The sequence below is a fragment of the Erithacus rubecula genome (genome assembly GCF_903797595.1).
Source record: "Erithacus rubecula genome assembly, chromosome: 19".
Classification (NCBI taxonomy): Eukaryota; Metazoa; Chordata; class Aves; order Passeriformes; family Muscicapidae; genus Erithacus; species Erithacus rubecula.
In genome coordinates this window covers 12,488,086-12,509,073 of record NC_136671.1, presented here as the reverse complement: position 1 = coordinate 12,509,073, position 20,988 = coordinate 12,488,086, and the positions used below count along the sequence as shown (strand labels likewise).

Genomic DNA, 20,988 nt, shown 5'->3' with positions numbered 1-20,988 from the left:
TTGTCCCTGATTCCATAACTCTATAACCACTGATCCCATCATCACCCCATAACTGTGATCCCATAACTCCATGACCCTGATCCCATAACTCCATAACCCTGATCCCATAATAACCCCATAACCATGATCCCATAACTCCATGACCCTGATCCCATAACTCCATAACCCTGATCCCATAATAACCCCATAACCATGATCCCATAACTCCATAACCCTGATCCCATCACCCCATAACCATTATCCCATAATAACCCCATAACCATGATCCCATAACTCCATGACCCTGATCCCATCACCCCATAACCCTGATCCCATAATAACCCCATAACCATGATCCCATAACTCCATGACCTTGGAAAATTCCATCTCTCCCTGCTCAGGGTAAAAAACCAGCAGCAACTGTGAAACTGAAGGATTTCCAGAGTTCCCTGAATCTGATTTCAGAGATATCTGGAGCAGGTCTAATAAAAAGCTAAAGAGAGTAGGAGCTGATAACAATTAGTGACTAATTACATGTGTAGATGCTTAAATAGCAGCATTTCCAAATCTTGGAGCGTACATACTGTAAATCTTTCATGTAAAGGATTTGCAGAGAAAGGAATCCTCAAACCCTCTTTAACATCTTCAGTGGAACAAAAGATCTTTCTGTACACTCTCTGACATTACTCAGGAAACAGCAAATTATCTGATTCAATTGGCTCATGAGTAAAAGAGCACGCAGCAATTAACTCCTTAGAAACCAAATCCCCCTTTGAGAGGATTTATTATTTTTTAAAAAATGAAATACATAATAAGGAATGCAAGAATTTAGAACTAAGCACAGTCAAATATAAGAAAATACAAGAAAAAATATAAAATGGAAAAGAAAAATAGTTTTAAATGTAAGAAAAAATTCTTATGCAGGGCTGAGCTACTCAACAGTAATTAACATTACAAAGGGATGAAGTCTCCAACCATCTAAGTAATCTGGACAGATAAGTTACCCACCACAGTCCACAAAAGATGTGGCTTCAAAGCAGGCAGGATTAATGGTCTTGCTTCCTGGCAAAATGAAGTCATGCTTGTGTATTTGTGAATAATTTTCCAGAAGGCAGGAACAGCTATAATAGAGCCTGATAAATACTTCAGTCAGCTGCTGGGTTTATCTTGAGTGTCACTGAAACTGAGGCTCTGCTGTGTCTCACATGGGACTGAAAACTGGAAACACACAGGAAAGGTGGCAAATAAAAATGAACAGAAATGATTTCCTGATCTTTGGTGGTTAAAGCATCTCAACTCTGCCCAAACTCTGGGGTCTGGAAGGACTCTGGCTCATGCACATCCAGGGTGTGCCCTTGCTCCAGGGCCAGTGTGTTTAAATTAAAGATAAATACTCCCACAAACACAGAAAAGTTACAGCTGATGGACATCCTTCCCTACACTTCACTCCAAATTCACAACCTGGTTGTTTCTGTGCTGATAGCTGGCTCTTAACTCCTGCTGCCAGTTACAGACACAGCTCTTCAAAATCAGCTGCTGAGGTCAAAGCAAAGCCAGGGAAATCAGGAATCCTCTGGGAGCAGATGGTGGTGCAGAGTTCATGCTTTTCCAACATTTAGAAAGTCAGAGTTGATTTATGCACAACATGCAACAGCCACTTGCCCTCCAGTGTCCTGCTCTAAATCCACTCTGTTCTGTGACTCTGGTATCTTGTGGGGCTTTTTCCTTTAATAAACCCACACAATGAATTAATGTGTAACCACAACAAATCTCCACTGATTTGCATCACTGAGGGACGTGGCAATTATATCATGTTGGATGAATTTGTGTTTCATCTCAGCTCAGCAACTCTACCAGCCCCAGAAATGCTGAAGAGAACAGGAGAGGCTGCCTGTCAAAATAATGAGCACAGCTTTGATTCACAGAACATGGCAACAATCCTGGGTGCTCTGGGAGTAATGCTAGCAAAAGTTGAATTTCTGGCCAATTCTGAGTGAACAGGTCCCCTGCACTTATGACATTTCCAGGTTAACTTTTCCAGGAGTTCTGTTGGGAATTTACCCTGTATTTAGATAATATTTATCTGTGATGTACAGGAGTTTTACAGCTGGTGAGGAAATCACAGCAGGCACCACCAAACTGTGGAACTGCACACATGCCAAACATCCACAGCAGTGAACAGCTCCAGCTTTTAAATACTCCTCACCAGTCTCACTAAATCTCTGGGCATTTCTCAAGATAAAAATTGACAAATAGCATCTCCAAGTGGAGAGCCTCACCATGCTCCTGCACTTTCCCAGACATGACAAAAAATGCCACAGGAAATGATAATCACATGCAATTAAAGCCTCCAAACCCAAGTGAACAATTGCTAAACTAACCAGACAGACTCTGCTCCTTTGGGGATTGTCAGTGGTACTTGCTGAGCTCTGATTTGGCTGAGATCTTGTTCTGGTGGAGTGCAGCATGCAGATCATACACAGCACAAATTCCTTTTGCTCAGTACATTCCAGTGGATGAATTCCATGCCACACAGACACTGAAGTGCTCTGGCTAAGAGAGCAGATGTAAACATTGACTTTCTCATCAGCTGCCCCATCAGTAATGCTTTGGTTGACAGGACACCCTGCTCTCCAAGCCATCTGATGGCACTGCTAAATATGCCACTCTCATTAAAAAGAGTTGAAATAGGGATGAATTCAGTGTCTGGGGTCACTTGAGTACTCTGGCAGAGTCATTATTGAATTTCTACCAGTGTGATTACAAAGAGAGCGTGCCCAGTCCATTAATCTGCAGCATGGAAACCAGAAATCAATGGGGTGCTACTTCAAACTCCTTTTTGCAATAATTTGCAATAATTACCATCATGTATGAGGGTGTACACGTGGGAGGGGATTCTGGAAGCTGTTGTCACAGCCCTGGATGGAAAAAAGATCACCTGGTTTTCTGAGCTGTACCCCAGAGAAGAGAAATGAGAGAAAAGTCAATTTATTCTAAACTTGGGCTGAAATTCAGCCTGCAAAGGAAATTTTGCCATTTGCTTCAATGAAGCCAAGGTTTCTCCCCTGGAAACTTAACTGGGACTGAACTTCCTGGCAAGCCATCAGGAATTCAGCACTGATCCATCCAAAAGCCTCTCCACAACAAACATCTCAGTTTTCTTTAATAAACTCCCTTCTCCATGGAATTACTGGCATGTTGGTAATGGAGTAACAGCAGAGTTGTGGAGTTTTTTGTGAATGACCATGGGACAAACCCCTGTACATTGTTTCAGTGGATGAGACTGATTCAAACTAATCCTTGACATTCCTCTCCTGAGCCTTCAGGGACTCATCACAGATTTTTCCAAGAAAAAGGACTGAATTGCCTTGCTTAAGGAAAAAGTGCATTAAAAAAATAAATTAGCAACTTTTGTATAATACTGCTACTCCCATTTCATTTTCATTCCTTATTTTGAAAGCACTATAAAAGGATGTGCTTACAGATCTTAACCCTCCATAACATCCACTCAAAGAAACAGGAGTCCAGGGACTTACTTAGCCAGGATTTGACCTTTTTTTTTGTGGAATTCAGCCATTTAACACCTTTCAAAAGAGCAGCCAGGCTCTACCTTGTTAAGCTTTCAGGAAATGCAGGGAATTCTCCAAACATTTCCCATGTCCCCCCCAAGCCCCCAGCTCATGAACAAAGCTCAGCTCAGAGCAGGTGATTTGTACAAGCCCTTGACACAGTGCAAGACAAATCCAACACTGACTTACACTGCAGGGACTGTGGCTGCACAGCTCTGAAAATAAAAGGCTGCCTTTTAAAATGTCACTATTTGCTGATGTTCACCATGAAGTGACAATAAAAAAACACAAGATCTTCTGTCATTCCCAGAATGTGACATCCCAGAGGTCTCCCTGCAGCCTGAGCTGCAGATAAATTATCATTTGGAAATGATGTCTTCCAGAAGCCACCACAGCAACTCCTCTTTCAGGTGTGAGTTGTGGGAGAGCTGCCATGACCTCTGATACAAGACAATTCTTTAACCTACAGGAGTTGCTTTTTCTGCAACAGGCAAAGGTTTTTTACCTCCTAAGCTTGTGAAAGAGCCATGTATTACACTGTAAAACATGCAGGGGGAACTGAGTGGAATCCATGCTCAGAGAGTGGCAGGAGCCATGGCTTGTGCTGGGTTTGCTCTGTGCAGCTGGAGTTCCAGGAGCTGCTGTGTTTGCAGAGCAATAGTGCAGCCTGGGGCTCTGCTGCTGGGCACTGCTCCTGCTCAGGCAACAAATTCTCTTCTCTCTCTGCAAAGGAGCCACTCAGGTATCTGCAGGCAGAGACACAGAATTACCCAGCTGAGGGATGGGATGTTATTGTGCCCCACATGCTGGGACCTGCTGCAGGTAGCACAGGTGATGTGGGACAGCAGGAGGAGTGCAGGGACACTGAAAAACATCCTGGAGCAGAGCCCAGCAACTCCCTGCACCTTTTCACAAGACAAATGGAGAAGAGCAGGGTCTCCCACACCTGGGAGGGTCTCAGAGAGGCAAACACACCTGGACTGATGCACCCACATCAGCTCAGGCCTCAGACTGTGCTGGTGTAAATCCCTCAGTGCAGGCTCACAGGCACTGACTGAGCTGCCCCACCTGCAGCAGGACAGGCAGTGGGGATGCAGGGACAGCCCCCACCCCAAAATCCTCCCAACCACTCACCAACTACCCAACCATCCTACCTTAACTTGATTTACAAAGACTCAGCATTTTTGTAATAATTTTTCATAGAGCAGTCTCTCTTATTAGATAACAAAAGAAATAGTGATTTTTATCTGTACTTTAAGTAGGCAGTAACACATCAAACCAAAGTAACTTTGATTGGAAGAGTAAATCTCAGTAAGGCAGTGCAGAAACAAATGGTTCAGCTGTCTAATATATTATATTTTGTGTAAGGAATGGAAAGGTTTCAGATGAATGCTGGTACTTCAGCACTGTTAGCTGGTCAGCTGTGACTGATCTGACAGAGACACGAGGTGGAAAAAATATTTAAAATAATCTAATTATCTTTTATGATATTGTAGCCAGATTTCTAAGGTCTCTCCTCACTAGTTTTAAGTGTCTTAAGCTCAGAGGAGTTTTATTATTACAAAATTCCTCAAGCAGCAATGGCACAGAGCTCACATATGTAAATAACATATTTCAATTTGCTTCGCCGAATACTAACAAAGTTCTTATTCACTTTATTCTTGAAAGGTTTGGCTTTTGGCACTTTTTCCTAAATTTTCTCCATTCTTTATTGCCTGCCTGATTTATTTCCTCTGCTGTGAGAGTTCCAGAGGAAAGCAGGGTTGCTTGGCAGCGTGATGGGGTATTGCTGAACTCAGCTGTTTGTGCCTCTCAGCAGATGTTTCTGCTTCAAAGGCAGGGTGAGAAAAAAAATAAAAATACACATGCACAAATTCCTCCTCCCAAATCCTGCATCTTTTGTCTCTTATCTTCCACTGCCTCCAAATCACAAGGAAGGCTCTGTCACAATAGTTGCTAAACCATCCAACCAGTGTCACACAAAAAGAGGAGCTGACCTTGCCCCAGAGCAGGTTTGAAGTGCAAGGAGGAGATGAGCAGCAGGGTCAGTCCAGGAATGAGGATTCTGGTGGGTGACTGTGAATTACAGGCTGCTGGAGCTGCAGGCACTGGGGATTGCTGAGTGCAGGGCAGGAGGCAGAGGATGGGGCAGATGCTCCTCCTGCATGTTCCAGGAGTGCTTCAGAACACTCCCCAAGCCTCAGTGAGAGCTGAAAAGCAGCCTGTGTGTCTGCAGGCTGTTCCTGAGGAGTGATTACCTTGTCAGAGTGTCAGGAAATGCTCTGACCCTGAGCATCAGGAGTTGCAGTTATGATTGCACCTGTCTGTCAGGCTGGATGGATGGAAAGCTCTTCTCCCATTATTCCATGATTGCACACCCACTCTGTTTGTGTGGGCTCTGCCCTATTTACATCAGAATGAAATAAAACAATGCATCCAACCTGCCTGGAGAGCACCAGCAGGGCTGGGTTAGTTACTGCAGCCATTGACTGAGCCTCCAGCACTGGGTTCTGATAAGCAAAAAGCTTTTCCAAACCATACAAACAAATTTGATGCTTTCATTTGGGCAAGAAATATGTGAAGATTGCCCCTCCTCTTGGAGCTTCCCAACAGACCCAGGAACTCCAAAGTAGATTAAAAAGAACAATTACTGCAAGTGAAAGTTCTGTAAGATCATGGACAGATCTCATTAATGCATTTTCTTATCTCATCTCTACTAATTAATTTCTTCTCTCAGATATAAAAACTCATGGGCATGCCTTAATTGTCAGCTAATGCTGTTTTAAGTTATGTATGAAGATTATTATAGTATTTTTTGAATGGTCAGGACTAAGTCTAACAGTGGTTCTGTTGAAATCCAACAGGAAAACTCCTTTTAACAGCACCTAAGAGCTGGCCCTCAAAAACCTCAGTGACATTATCATCCCCTGCTTTGAATTTCCACCAGAAGAGCTCTCCTTTTGTTCATGTGTCTGTGCATAATTACTGCTCATATGTGAATTTCCCTTAAATGAATTGGAATTGTTTCTGTTTCAGGGTTTAATGGTGTAAGACATCGCTGGTGTCTTCCTCCCAAAGTGTCTCTACAGTTTGTACAGCTCAGTCCCTGCAGACACAGATGTGACTTCCTGCACAAATTTCAAGCACCTACAGCAGTGGCACGTGCCATCTCTGCTGCTGCCTCAGTTATCAGCCAAAAGGATAAACATGAAAACATCCTGCCCACAGGCACTGAGCCCCTGAATCCTCAGGGATTGTGGGGATGGGGCTCTGTGCTCGGGTGGGAGGGTTTGAGGTCACAGGCACCACTGCCCCTGTGCTGAGCTCTGCAGAGCACTCTGACCCAGAGCTGCCAGGGCAGCATGACCCACATTCTGAAATAATTCATGTCATCTTCCCTGCTCATCCTGTGTGACTGCTCCTGTCTGCTCACATCCTGGGCACAGGCTGGCAGTGCTCTGCTACAGCACACACACTGCACATGGCTCACACTTCTTCTGTTGTACATACACACTTCACTTTTGTTTTCCAACCACCAGGAGATTTATTTCACTGACAGCATATGGTGCTAGCAGACAGAGCAGGGATCTGCACAGGATTGCAGAGGCTTTGCTGCTTTCCTGCACGTGCTGATGGCAGCAAACACAGCCTGGGAGCACCAGCACACAGCCACAGCCAGACTGTGCACACAGAGCACCACAGACAGCCCTGCAGCCCAGCCAAAACAGCAGCACACCTGGGAGAGGGAGGGAGTCACTGTGACACAGCCCAAAACAGCAGCACACACCTGGGGACAGGGAGAGAGACACTGTGACACAGCCCAAAACAGCAGCACACACCTGGGAGAGGGAGAGAGTCACTGTGACACAGCCCAAAACAGCAGCACACACCTGGGAGAGGGAGAGAGTCACTGTGACACAGCCCAAAACAGCAGCACACACCTGGGAGAGGGAGAGACATTGTGACACAGCCCAAAACAACAGCACACACCTGGGAGAGGGAGGGAGACACTGTGACACAGCCCAAAACAGCAGCACACACCTGGGAGAGGGAGGGAGACACTGTGACACAGCCCAAAACAGCAGCACACACCTGGGAGAGGGAGGGAGACACTGTGACACAGCCCAAAACAGCAGCACACACCTGGGAGAGGGAGGGAGACACTGTGACACAGCCCAAAACAGCAGCACACACCTGGGAGAGGGAGAGAGTCACTGTGACACAGCCCAAAACAGCAGCACACACCGTGGAGAGGGAGGGAGTCACTGTGACACAGCCCAAAACAGCAGCACACACCTGGGAGAGGGAGAGAGTCACTGTGACACAGCCCAAAACAGCAGCACACACCTGGGAGAGGGAGAGAGTCACTGTGACACAGCCCAAAACAGCAGCACAACAGCTGGAAGCATCTTCCCAGGCTGCTGCTCAGACAGATGCTGCAGAGCCCCAAGCCCACAGCCCTCTCCAAAGGCTCAAGGCCAAGAGGATCAGGTGCTACAGCACAGCAGTTCTGCACAATGCTGGTTTTCCCAAATCACTGTCTGTGCCCTGCTGACAGCAATCTGCAGTGCTGGGGACCCCACAAAGTGCCACATCCAGGGCAGAAATGCCAGCCTGAGAGCAGACTGAGGGCAGCTTGCTCCAGGACTGCAGGAGCAGGAGGAGTTAGGCTGAGATCAGACTCAGCCCTGAGCTCCTGACACTCAGTTTAGGATGCTCTGCTGCTTTGGCTTTGGCACAGAAGCCAGCCTGAGAAATTCCCTGCACCCTCCCACCCTTCACCTGCCTTTCTCATCCCACAGCTGGCAGCAGATGGAGGTCTGCAAGCTGCAGTCTGCTATATTCAACAAAAAACCCCAAACAACACAAATACCCCCTGCTCTGCCTTGAGCAGCTCTGCTTCCCTGTGTGGCAATCCAGAATAAACCCACAAAACCCAGGAGCCCTTCCACCAGGGCTGCTCTCAGCTGAGTGTGGTAGCTCAGAAATAACCACACCAGCCTTAATCAGGCTGGAAGCAAACAGAGGCAATACTGAGATGGAGCTGGTGCCAGCAGCAACCAAAAATATCCTTTTGTCTACCCCAAGCACACACATCAAACCTCCAGAAGCAGAAACAACAAAGGAAAACAAACAACCAAGCAGCTTGTTTGCACTAATCAACACTGTTGTTATCCTCATCAATAGCTACTTGAATCTCAGCAGAAATTGCATTATGAGGCACACAAACATTGCTGATTTCAAGCTGGCTGCAGTTACTTGCCATAGTTGCAAAGCCTTTTGTGAATAATTCTAAGCTAAGCTCTGGTTCCTGGTTTTAGCACCACAAAGTATTTCTTAAAAAAGTAAAGAAGTATGTCCCACTTAAATTCTCAAAAGGTAATGGTAAACAATTACTGATGTGATGTATCTAAAATATCCCCTGTGTTCTATTATTTATATAATGTGAAAGATGTATTAGCTGCTGTTGCATTCAGACTCAAACTGCTTCTCTCAAAGTGCTTACAGTGTAATTAAATCCACACACTAATGACAGAGAAATGTGCAAGAAAGGAAAAGCTGGGAAGAAAAATAAGTATTTTTATTGAGTCTGGGCACTTGTCTCTTGGGGTATGAAGGGGGAAGAGTGCAATTGTTCTCTGTGGTGCAGCAGGGAGATTCCTGAGCAAACACAGTGGGAAACTCCCTGTGCTGCATGAATTAACCAGTTTCAGAGTTTGCTGCAGGGAGGATGAGCCAGTGCTGCTGCTGGAGCTCCAGAGCTGCTCCTCACTCCCACTGAGCTCAGCCCAGAACTGCCCATCAGGGACTGCCAATGCTCCCCCACCTGAGCTGCACCCAGTGCAGTGTTTGTGCTCTGTGCAGAGGCTCCAGGTGCCAGCAGCCCCCCAGCACTGCCCACTGCACCTGTGCTGTCCCAGCCCCTCCCTGTGCACAAACACTTCACTCAGAACAAGGCTCATCAGCTTTCAGAAGAAGGCAACTATTTACATGCACAAATGAGAGAGGCATTAATTAAAACATTGAGTTTTATTTGCATAATTAGTGCCAAAAATATTTTTATGGGTTAATTAGACTTCATGCAAATTGGATGGAGGAGATTTAATTTGGGGTTTGATAACCTGACTATTATAGTTCTGCAGTGGCAAATCTGCTCAGAGCTGCATGTTGCTCTAAACCTACATCCTTCCTTTCAAACTGGTTTAGTTTTTACTCCTGGCAGCCTCAAATGATGCATTTCTCCTTTCCCTTTACCACTCCTGAGGCGGGTTGACCCTGGATGGATGCCAGCTGCCCACCAAAGCAGCTCCATCTCTCCCCTCCTCAGCTGGACAGGGAGGGAAAAACAGGATGGGAGACTCAGGGTGGAGATAAGGACAGGAGAGATCCCTCACCAAGTGGAAATGCACTGACTCAGACAATCAGCTCATCAGGAGCTGCTCAGGGCAAGAGGAATTTCTACACTTTACACAAGTCCAGTATTGGGGCACAGAACACAGAAGTTAAAACCTGCTCTGAAGGTGTAGTACAAAGCAATAACCAGCCCAGCACCCACCAAGGATTTCATGATGCTCTTCCATGAGCCCAGGTGTGTGGCTAACAGCAATCACAGAGCTGGGGGAATGTTTGGGACTGTACAGTGGGAAATTCTCTGCAGGGACTAATGAACAGCAGCACTGTGAGAATTCATTATCATACCTGGGAAAAGCAAAGTAATTTCCACTGGAAATGCACAACTTTACTGTGTGCCATGGAAGACAATCCTAATTATGGAGAAAGCCCTGCTTTAGTGCTGTGAGCAGCCAGACCAGTCCCTAAAATCACAGCAAGCAGGGAGGCAGGCACAGGCAGCCCAGTTCATCCCAGTGCTCCCACAGGGTTTGCCTCAGACAGTGACCCAGCAGGCCAGAGCAGCCAAAGGCTGCTTGCCAAAGGGGATCCTTCTGTATTTCACACTGGGAGCTTTGAATGACCCTGTGCAGTGGCTGGCTCTGGAAAAATTCACTGCTTGCTCAATGAACCAGCCACAGGGGCTGTGATACATTCAGAGAAACAAGGTCAAAACTATCAAGCCAAAAAAATTAAAGGCTCAGTAAAACCCTTTGAAATTAGGAATATCCATATTGCAGCCAAAATGACATCCCCCCCCCAGCCCCAGTGCAGGTCTGTTCCATGATTTTTTTGTTTGAACTGAGGGGTTTTATTGCCCATTACAGATCAGCAGATGGTACCACAGTTGAGGTGAGTGCCTCCAGATTTCCAGGCTCCAGCTTTAACAGCTGGGAACAGTTCTAATATCACCCTTTAGTCCTCCAAGCCCAGCAATGAGTTGTGTGCTGAGCAGCTGAGTTTCATACCTGTTCCTGGAGCCTGGGGCTATCCTCTGGCACAGCACTGTGGTGGTGGAGTGCTTGCCACCACTGCCCACCTCCTGCTTCACGTCCCACTGCCGGGGGTCACTCGTCCTTGCACCCAGGATGGTCACTCCCTTCTTCACCTTGGCCCTGTTGGAAACAGCAATGGGGAAAGGTTCACAAGCCGTTTTCAGGACTGGGATGTCAGAGTGCAGCTCATGGAATCTCAGCAGATCAGCTTTGAGGTGTTAGATGTGCCTCTCATCCAGCAGTAAATAATAGTGAGATATCAAGAGTGCAGGAATGCAGACATGGGACATCACAGTTTTTGGACAGGGTCTGCCAACAGCAGGCTGGAGTTAGGAGTCAAACTGAACCTGCAGGAAAACCTGCACTCTAGGTTCTTTTCTCTATTCAGACAGTATTTTATTTTTTTTTTTTCCAAAGAGGAGCTTTGGAACACAAAAGACCCTGGAATGTTTATCTGTATCAAGACAAAATTGTGTCTCACCACTGCACAGAAGAATGCTCCACTGGAGGATTTTTAATAACCCATTTTTATTCCAGATGATGTTCTAGATATCAGTGGCTGTTGCTCCTCTGCCTGACAATTTCCTCTTTCCTACAGATTCCCAAGGAAATTTATGTCTGAAATCTCCAGCCTGGAGAGAATACAGCTGTTGGTTAAGACAAGACTTTGCAACCCAAAGATGTTCTCCAAGGATGCAGATTTCTGCCACTCTCAGCTGCTATGCCCTGTGGAAAAGTTAACTGTGTTTATCTAGTGAAGCTAATAACATCAGCAACAACCATGTGGAAGGTTAATTACAGAACACTTGCTAATTAAAGAGCACTTTGTTTGGGTGCAGAATGCTGAGCTGCTGGTGCTGCTTGTCACCAGCAGCAGGAATGGGGAGGATGAAGAGCCAGGCAGCCCTTCCCTCTGAAATGAGGGACAAAAGGATGGAAAAGGATGCTGAGGGTGTGGGAGGAGGATGCCACGAGCAGCTCCCAGCCCTGGCAGCAGTTTGGGATCAGCCTGAAGGAAGAAGGGAAAGGGCTGCAGAGTCCAGTTACCACCACAGGGCACCACAGCAGGGACTGGCCTCACCCCAGAACTCAGGCTAAACCCAAAATATAAATATAAATATAAATAAACCCTTTTCCAAAATATTCATGCAACACAGAATGTTAGTTACTGAGCAGAAATCACCATCTAGCAATACACTGGTATCTCCTTGACATTTATGAGGACTTGGCACCTAAGTTTCTTTAAAAAACTTGTCTTTTTGTATCTTCAGCAAATAAAACACTCAAAAGCTGTTGTTAGGAATGACTGAGAGTACCTGTCTTCTTGCAGTTTTTCAACAAAACACAATTAATTTAAGGTATTGAAAAAGAAAAGTGGTTTTTTTTCTTCTCAGTATAAAAGCATAAATGATTAATTTTCTCATTTGTAACATGAAACACCATGGAGCTTTAAGGAATCCTGTCTTGCTCTTGTAAAAGTAGCCTGATGAATCTCTTGTGCCTTCAGCTGAATTACTCAGAAGCAAAAGCAGAAAAGCAAAGGAAGAATCAAATCCATTCCTGAAAGTTCATTAAAGCTTTAAGTCCTGTTAAGTTTTCCAGTATATTACAGTTCAAATAAATGAACAATAAATAAATGTTTCAGCATTTATGAAACACTCCTGCCAATCTTGAAGCTGTGTAAATCCAGATTTCTATGGCAATCTGTATTTTAGGAGATGTTTGGGTGTATTTTAGGACACCATTGCAATTTAGCAACTGGAGAGAAGTAAAAACTCACAATTTATACTTTGTTCAGCTGCTCCTTGAGCCAGGCTACGAACTGACAAAACACTCAAAATGAGGTTCCCGTGTTTGGAATTTCAACAGAATTACAACTCTGTCAGCAGCTGGAATTTTTTTTGCACCATGGAGCTGCCCCAGGCAATACCTGGGTCCTGTTAATGGGGATGGACACAGGATGGCCAAGGGTGGGGGTCACATACACTGCCAGAGCACCAGGGCTGCAAAGCCATTCTGATAATTAACTACAGGATGGGCCATTAAGTTGAGTGGTTTTCACATATGCCATTATATAAAGCCCATTAAAAAAAAAAAAAAAATTCCATCCCAGGGTAAAGTAGGTTATGTTTAGTGAGAAAAATCAATGTTGTGATTGCACTTAGGGCTGGAATTAGGGTATGAACACCCAGAAGATTGAACTTCCAAAATAAATATGCAGAAGCACAATTTGCAACTCTCCCTCTAAAAAGGGCACTGAGTTTTACATAACAAGGTCAATGGATGAATCAGAATTAAATCACAGAGAACTGAGCCCCACACATTTCCAAATGTAATTTGTACACATATGCTATAAATGTTTTCACTCCAATTTTTATTTACTTGCTGTTTGAGTGCTAGCAAGGAAAAGTCTATTTAATTACTTACCAGAGATTTGTTGACCTTGTTGGGTGCTTGTGATTAAATATTCATTTTCTTAAATCATTACTGCCAACTTTGTACATAAAAATTTGTAAGTTATACTACCTCAATAAACCCCAGGACCAAGGACCTGACAGTCTGTTGTATATTCAGGTTTACTCAAGGTTGGTGGGCAGGGTGACAATAAATGGAGAGCACAATGTTATCCTAAACAATCTCCTGGGAGTGTCACTGAATCACCCAAAATGTGCACAAAAATAAATGTGCACATAACTAAATATGCACAAAACTAAATGTGCACAAAACTAAATGAGGACAAAATTAAATGTGCACAAAACTAAATGTGCACAAAATGAGGACAAAACTAAATGTGCACAAAACTAAATGTGCACAAAATTCAATACACACAAACCCCAAGGTCAGCAGTTTATTTGAGGGGATCCTTCCTGTGCTGGAAGTTCAGCAGAGCTTTTGATCTCCTGACAAAAGCCAAGCTGGGATGGGCAGCTGGAGCACAGAATTCCTGAGAGCAGCAGAGAGGAGCAGAGCCCAGGGTCCAAACTCTCTGAACACGTGGCAGCCAGAACACTGGGAGAGTTTCTGATGTGAACTTCTGAGTTATTAATTCACAGCACAGGAAATCTCTGCCTCAGCTTTGTCTCAAAATAACTGTCTCTCTTTAAATCTCTCAAACAGAGAATTAAAAGGTTCTGCTGGCATGCAGAGCAAGCAGCATCTCAAAGACATTACAGAGTCTCCAGCAGCTTACCTAGGAATTATTACTTAATTTGTTTCGAGACCAAGTAAAAACATTTATTTATTCACACAATCCCACAGCAAATGTGCAATTTCCAAGCAAATACTTCATTTTCAACTTAAGTTATATACAAAGACTTCCATTTAGCACCTCACCTTCCTAATGTGTCAAACCTAGAAATGATGCTTCTAATTAATGCATTCTGATCAATTGCAGATGAAAATCTAATTCTTCCATTTCCCTATCCTCAAATTACAAGAAAAGTCAGCAGTATTTAGATATAATACTGTACAGCTATTAAAGACAGCAACCAAAAGGCAATTGAATCAGCCACAGCCAGGGCTGGAGATGTGACTTATGATTTAAGGTGCTCAAATTATAGCTTCCTATTTAAATTTAAATTTTAATCTTGCAGAACTGCTATGGCCATGGAAGGGCTGTGCTACAGAGAGGGCAGAGTGCTCCTAGCAGCTCTTCCCATGCAGGATTCTGCTGATGTGTGCTAAAGCTGGAGAGCATCACCCCTCTGATTTTGGGGAATCCACACTCACAAGTGGAGCTGCTGGGGCAGGGGCAGGGAGTGCACAGGGGGCTGGGGGGCTCAGCAGGGTGAGCAGCTCCCCAAGCCTGGCTCAGTGAGCTGCCAGAACCAGCACAGGATGGCTGAGCTGTGTTTTGGGGCAGGGAGTGCACAGGGGGCTGGGGGGCTCAGCAGGGTGAGCAGCTCCCTAAGCCTGGCTCAGTGAGCTGCCAGAACCACAGAGGATGGCTGAGCTGTATTTTGGGGCAGGGACAGCAGCAGGTACCTCTGAGCTGGGGTCACACTGCACCCCAAGGTTTCACAGCCCCCTGGGCACACAGGGCTGCTCTAAGCAGCCCCATCAGCCCTGAACTCCTGCCAGCACTGGGTTTCAGTGCCTGGAGCAGCTGCCCACACTCTGAGCTGTTTGCAGGGTGATGCCCAGCCCTGCACCCCCTGTGCTGTGCCCCTGAGCTGGAGCAGCCTGGGGCAGGGCAGGGCTCCCAGCACATCTCCAGCCACATCCCAAACACAAACTCAGCTGGGTGTGAGCAGGGTGGGCTCCTGTGGGTCCCCTCCTGGAGGATGCTCCTGCTGCACTGTAAATCCTCAGCTCCTCCATCTGTCAGCTGCAGTTTCAGCTGAACAAATGCTGACCCCTTTTGGTCAGTCTCCTCCAGAGCCTCGGTGCTTCTCAGTGCTCTTTGCTGACCCTCCCTTGGAAACCCCTGACTTTTCTGGCTGCAAAGGTCACGTTGTGAGGAATTCCTCCAGTGACTCTCCTGAAAGCCAGGGAAGCTCTCCTGCTGCACTGCACGTTACAGTCAGTCTCAAAACTTCATGAGTACTGCCAGAAAAATTTCAACTTCTTCCTGCCATGATTTATGTTCACTCCTCTCCTCCTTTGTTCCCAGAGTAAATCAGGAGATTAAAGCCAGCTGCAGGAACCCATAAAACCCAGGCAAGAGACTGACCACAGCGATCAAACAAGATTTGTTTTATTAAGTAAGTATTTTTCCTTTCATCTTTCTGTATGAAATGAGTTGCTGGATCTCACTGCAGCTCTGAAGGAACAGGACAAACATCTGCCTGCAAAACATTACTCATGAGAAGCTGAGAAGGCAGGAGGGGAACAGAAGATGACCTGGTTAGCTGTGCCAGCCTTTCAAATATGATCCTTTAATTTGCAAAACACACAGAGTGTGATGGAGTGGCTCAGCTTAGAGAATTTGGGGATCAGGTCTGATCCAGCCCACTCCAGCAAGATGCCACCAGTGCTCTCTGTGGCCACCTCCTTACTACAGAAATTTTAATTTACAAACAAAAGCCCACACAAGCAGGAAAAGAGTGCCCTCTCCCAGCTGCAGAACTGAGGTACCAAATGGATTAGGCAAGAAATTACTGCAAACAGCAGCATTTCAGATTTGGTCCCCAACTCAGAGCTACTCCAAAGGTCCATCCATGCAAGAATCATCAGTAAAAGCAAAGACCTTGCTGCTCAGAGCATCCTCTCTCCTTCAGGCATTTGTCTCTCATGGTATATCCAGAAAAGGCCTTCAGGACACCACTTTTGTAGAAAAAGAGAAAGCAGCCTTTAAAATGTCAAAACAACTAAACTCTAGGTATGCAGTTCGTGCTCTTCACTCCTTACAATTTTCCATTCACTTCCAATAGACCACAATGTTGGTCTATTTGAAATGACTTTGGAAAAAATAACGTGTCAAAACAAAACAAATGGAAATATTTCACTCTGAAAATGCAGTAATAAAATTCTTTAAAAATCTCCCAACCAGAATCCTCAAGCTTCTTGAATATAGGGAGCAGCTGAGGTAGATTTCAGTATTTCTGAAACTTCCTCTGTCTGGCAAATTGGAATAAATTCAGCTCCCCTAAAATTGCATATTTTGGTCACTTTTATCTCCATCAAAATGATACAAATTCTCCCCACTGCCAGTGAGGAGTCCTGGGATCTAAAATAGCTCAAGGGCTGATCTTCTGCAGTGTTTGTTTCTTACATAACTGAAATTCCCTGAGACCCTTGGAGGATCAGCTGTCTTCTATTTCAATAGCAATAGGTGCTTCAGATCCCTCAGGAAGCTCTGAAGAGCTCAGCTGCAAGGCACGAGGTGGATGCTGCCAGCTGCATTTTAGACTTTTTCATTTGTCCAAAAAAGAAATCCAATGTATTTTGGGATGTCCCAGGCAGAGAGTTCTTTGGTTTTTTGGCTGATATCTGGGATTAACTCTGTGTTAACATCACCAGTCCTTTTGATGAGGAGTCAGATATCCCAGGATTGAGTTTTAAAGAAAAGCAAAAAGAGGTGCTTTCTGTGAAGTCTGGATAACTCCACTCAAGGCACAGTCAGACACTAAACTCCTAATAGATCTATAGCAAAACTGCTTTCTCCAGCTCTGAATTTTGATAGCACTAGATAAGGGATTAGGAAAATCTATAAATAAAAGCAGGATGGAACTACACAACACAGAGAATCTGGACTTGTCTTCCAAGCTGTGAGGAAACCCAGTGTGAATTTACAAGCTGCTAACATCCTGCCTCCAGCAAAGATAAACCCTGCAAACTCCTGATGCTCCCAGCAGCTGCCACTGAGCTGCTGCTGCATTTATCCCAACTCCTGCTGCTTCCAGGGACACTCAGCCTGCAGCCCAGGGCTCAGCTCCTGCCAGGGCAGCACCCACAGCTCCTGCAATGCTGCCACCACCTCTCCCTGCTCCACAATTGCCACCTGGATGGAAAAACCACTGAGCTCAAGCTATCAGAGCAGCCACGAGGCAGGAGAGAAGAGGGGCTGAGGGAGGAGAAGGCAAAATCCTGCACCAGACATCTCCAGCTCAACTCACACCTTCCTTTCTTCCCTCCCCAGTCACAGCCCCAAGAATTCCTCTGGATGTTGCCAAATCCCAGCACTTTACACAAAGCACAACAGGGTTGGATATTTATGGATTTTTAAACCTCAGCTTGAATGAATCCTCACAGTTATAAAGAAATGAGAGAGAAGGAAAACAGAAAGCAGAAGAACAAGTTTTTTTCAAGACCATGAATCCCTTGTTTTTCCTTTTTGCAACAGCTGAGCCTGGCATCTCAGAACAGAAAACCTCATTGCCATTAGGAAGGATGGAGATCCCCTCCTGACAAACACTGTCCCAGCATGGCACAGAAATTCCCCTCTCAGAATTCACAATGTACATGTTAACAGCAGGTTTGCTGATCATATTATCACATGTAGTTTGACACAGGGGACAAGGCCAGCCCCCTTTTCACTGCCCTTTACTCATGGGATCAGCAAAAATCAGGGTTCACCAGAAATGCAAGGGCATTACAGAGAAGGCCAAAGTCTCACAGTGCCTGAGAGGAGCTTGCAGCAGAGATTTAGAGCTCTGTGCTCACCCCAAGCTCTGGACCTCAGCTCCTGGGCACAGCCTGAGCTTGCAGCTCTCCATCTCCTCACAGAGTGAAGGATAGAAAAGCTCTGCTCTAATTTGAAACTCAAACAAACTAATGGGTACAAGTGACAGATCCATCTCAGGGACTCTGTGAGGAATGAAATAAATTGCTGCATAATCACATCCAGGTAAAATCCCTGGAAAGCCTTTGCTGGGGGAACACTAATTTCTGAATCCATCCCATGGGGGGCACTGAGAGCAGCTGTCTGCTTTGCTGTCACAAAGGGAGCTGCCATCACCTGGCTCACACCAGCACAAACCTGCTGAGAGAGGCAGCAGAGACAGAGATGGTGTTGTGTAAACAGAAATCCCACCAGGGTGAATCCAGAGCACAGATTCAGCTGCACATGCTAAATACAAGCTCATGGATCTATTTTATAGGACCACAGACACTTTTTAGATAAGTAAATGCTTGGAGATTATATTTCCCTACTACATCCAGTTTCTATTATTACCAAAAAAATCTCTAAGCTGCATATTTGTGACATTTCCCCAGCTGGCAGAGCAACAGCAGTGCTGAGGAAAATACTTACTGTTTGCAGTGCTTATTAGGATTATTATTTAGACCCCAAGTGACTTTCTGAAGTAATCTTCCCATGCAGTCCCTTTGTGGTTTTAATCCCATCCTCACTCCCCTTCAGCAGCTGCCATGATACAGTTTTGCCATCAGCCCATGGAGTTATAGGGTCGTGTTTCCTTCTTCCCTTAGGGAAATGATTTTGCTGAGATCAGCTGCTGGAAAGAGGAAGGGACAAACATCCTTAAAGCAGTGAGAAAGAGAGGAGCCTTCCACTGCAGGTCCTGTCCCAGCAGCCAAGGAAAGCACTGATTTCCAGGGATGCAGCTGAGTAATTTGTAATCTAATCCATCTGATTTTCACTGATTCCAGGTGGAGCTTTTAGCAGGGAGAGCTCCCTGCAGGTAATGTGGATGTGTCCCCCACCCAGTCCTGCCTCCTCTGAGCTGCTGGGCAGCACCAACCAGGAGCAGCTTTTTGGCACAGCTGAGTGCCAAACTCAGCAACAGGCAGGAGGGAACTCAGGGAACTCAGGAATTGTTTCCTGCCTTGGACAGCACTGCCAGACCTGCTGCAGCTCCCATGTGCTCATCACAGCCCTCAGCTCCTCATGGACATTTAGTGGCAGGTTAGCCCTGCTGATGTTGGTTTTGAGTCAGAACCAGCACACCTTGTGCTGCACTCTGCCTGCAGGACTGTGGCAGCAATGTCACCAAGATGGGCTGGGGGTACAGCAACAGAACCAACAGCTTTTATCACAGAATTTAGTCTTAATGCAGTAAGTGCTGGCACTGGTCTGTGCTACAGCCTCCAAATTGGGCTCCTCCATGCTTTGGGTTCATCCAGAAGCACAAATCCCAGTGCCCTGAGGCAGCTGGTGCATTCAGGCACAGACCTGAAGCCCTGAGCCTCCAGGAAACCTTCAGCAGTGCTCCTGCTGCCCTCAGGGATCACCCAGGGACCATCCTGGAGCCCCTGGCACGGCCAGGGCAGGTGCTGGAGCTCCTGCAGCTCACAGGAGAGAGCAGCTCTGAAAAACCACAGATGGGCTGTGCTCAGGGAGCTCCACTGCTGTACAGAACCACTCTCATCCTCCTGCAGCTTCTACTGTCATTTCCTTGGTTTTTTTCCCCAAAAAAGTGACTGAGTAGAGAGATAGACACACTTTTCTAATCATTAAGAAATTCTTCAAAAGCTGGTGGGCTTTACTAATTAGAGCCTATCAAAAAAAGAGCTTTTCCTAGAGAAACTCTCAAAAAGGGAGAAAAAGCTGCACCCAAAATGAGTGTGTGACTTGACACTCCTTTGAACAAGGCACTGTTTGCCCTTTGGGGAAGGCTGAGAGGTTTCTGCTGGAATGGGGCTGCCTTAGGAGCCAGGGGCAGATATTTGAACATTGGAAACCAGGAGCCTTCTGGGCCAGTTTTACCTGTCTGATTTGCCAGGCCCATGCAATCATCAATATTATCTCAACAAACCACTGGACACAACCAACAGCAGCTCCCCCAGGTTACCATCAGCTATTCCAACAGCACATTTCAGGGACTCTATTAAATTACCTTTTTGAGGCTGCTCATGTACTTCAAGAGAATGGAGGGCACTGGAAGCTACAGTGAAGAGAGGGCAACAAACCACTGAGCTCCTCTGACATCTTGCAGGAATCAGCAGGAAGATTCTGGGATGCATCAAAAGAAAGCCAGCTGTCAGTGAATGCCAGAGGCAGCAGCTTCTTCCTGGATGCAGATATTGAGGTCATGATACAGCTCAACCACCATAAAACAGCCAAGATAAAAGCATATCAATACATTTGGAACTCTCATTGTGTTCCTTGTTCCTCTCTGGGAGGTTCCAGACCAGCAGAAGTCACATTTCCTTCATCATCTCCTGGGGAGTCTCTTTGTTCCCCCTCCATGACTCTCCCCAAAAGTCATTCCAATTCACCCAACTCCTGCAGCAACTACCTGCAGGGATGGAAATCATTTTGTTTCAGCTTGATGCAGCAGAAAGTCACTGGAGCCAAATAGCAAATGACAGAGCCCAAGAGCAGCACCTGGCCCAGGGGCTGGAACAGCTCCTCCAACACCAGGGAGAACAGAACATTCCCAGGGAAATGGGGAGAGCAGAAACTGCAGGGACAGGTGAGCACAGGGAGCAGCCCCAGCCCTGAACTCCCCCATTTTTGCCCAAAGGCAGCTCCAGACACGAGCTCAGCTGTGGGGACAAGGCTGGGAATGCCAGCAGAGCATCAGAATGGCTCAAACAGCAGACACTGAACAAAAAAGCACTAATGGATGTGATTATATATAGCATTACAGAGAGGATTATGTTGGTTCTGGCTTATTTTTTCTCTTATATTTCCATATATATATATATATATA

The 20,988-nt window shown here is 45.8% G+C and overlaps 1 protein-coding gene across 2 annotated transcripts in view; it reads right to left on the bottom strand.

Moving 5' to 3' along the window:
* Window positions 1-20,988, bottom strand: part of TMEM132C (transmembrane protein 132C) — a 162,732-nt gene that overhangs the window by 59,476 nt on the left and 82,268 nt on the right. For both annotated transcript variants that reach the window (XM_079322105.1, XM_079322104.1), the window contains one exon: window positions 10,907-11,053. In XM_079322105.1, coding sequence (XP_079178231.1) covers window positions 10,907-11,053 — 147 coding nt within the window. The remainder of the gene's footprint in view (window positions 1-10,906; window positions 11,054-20,988) is intronic.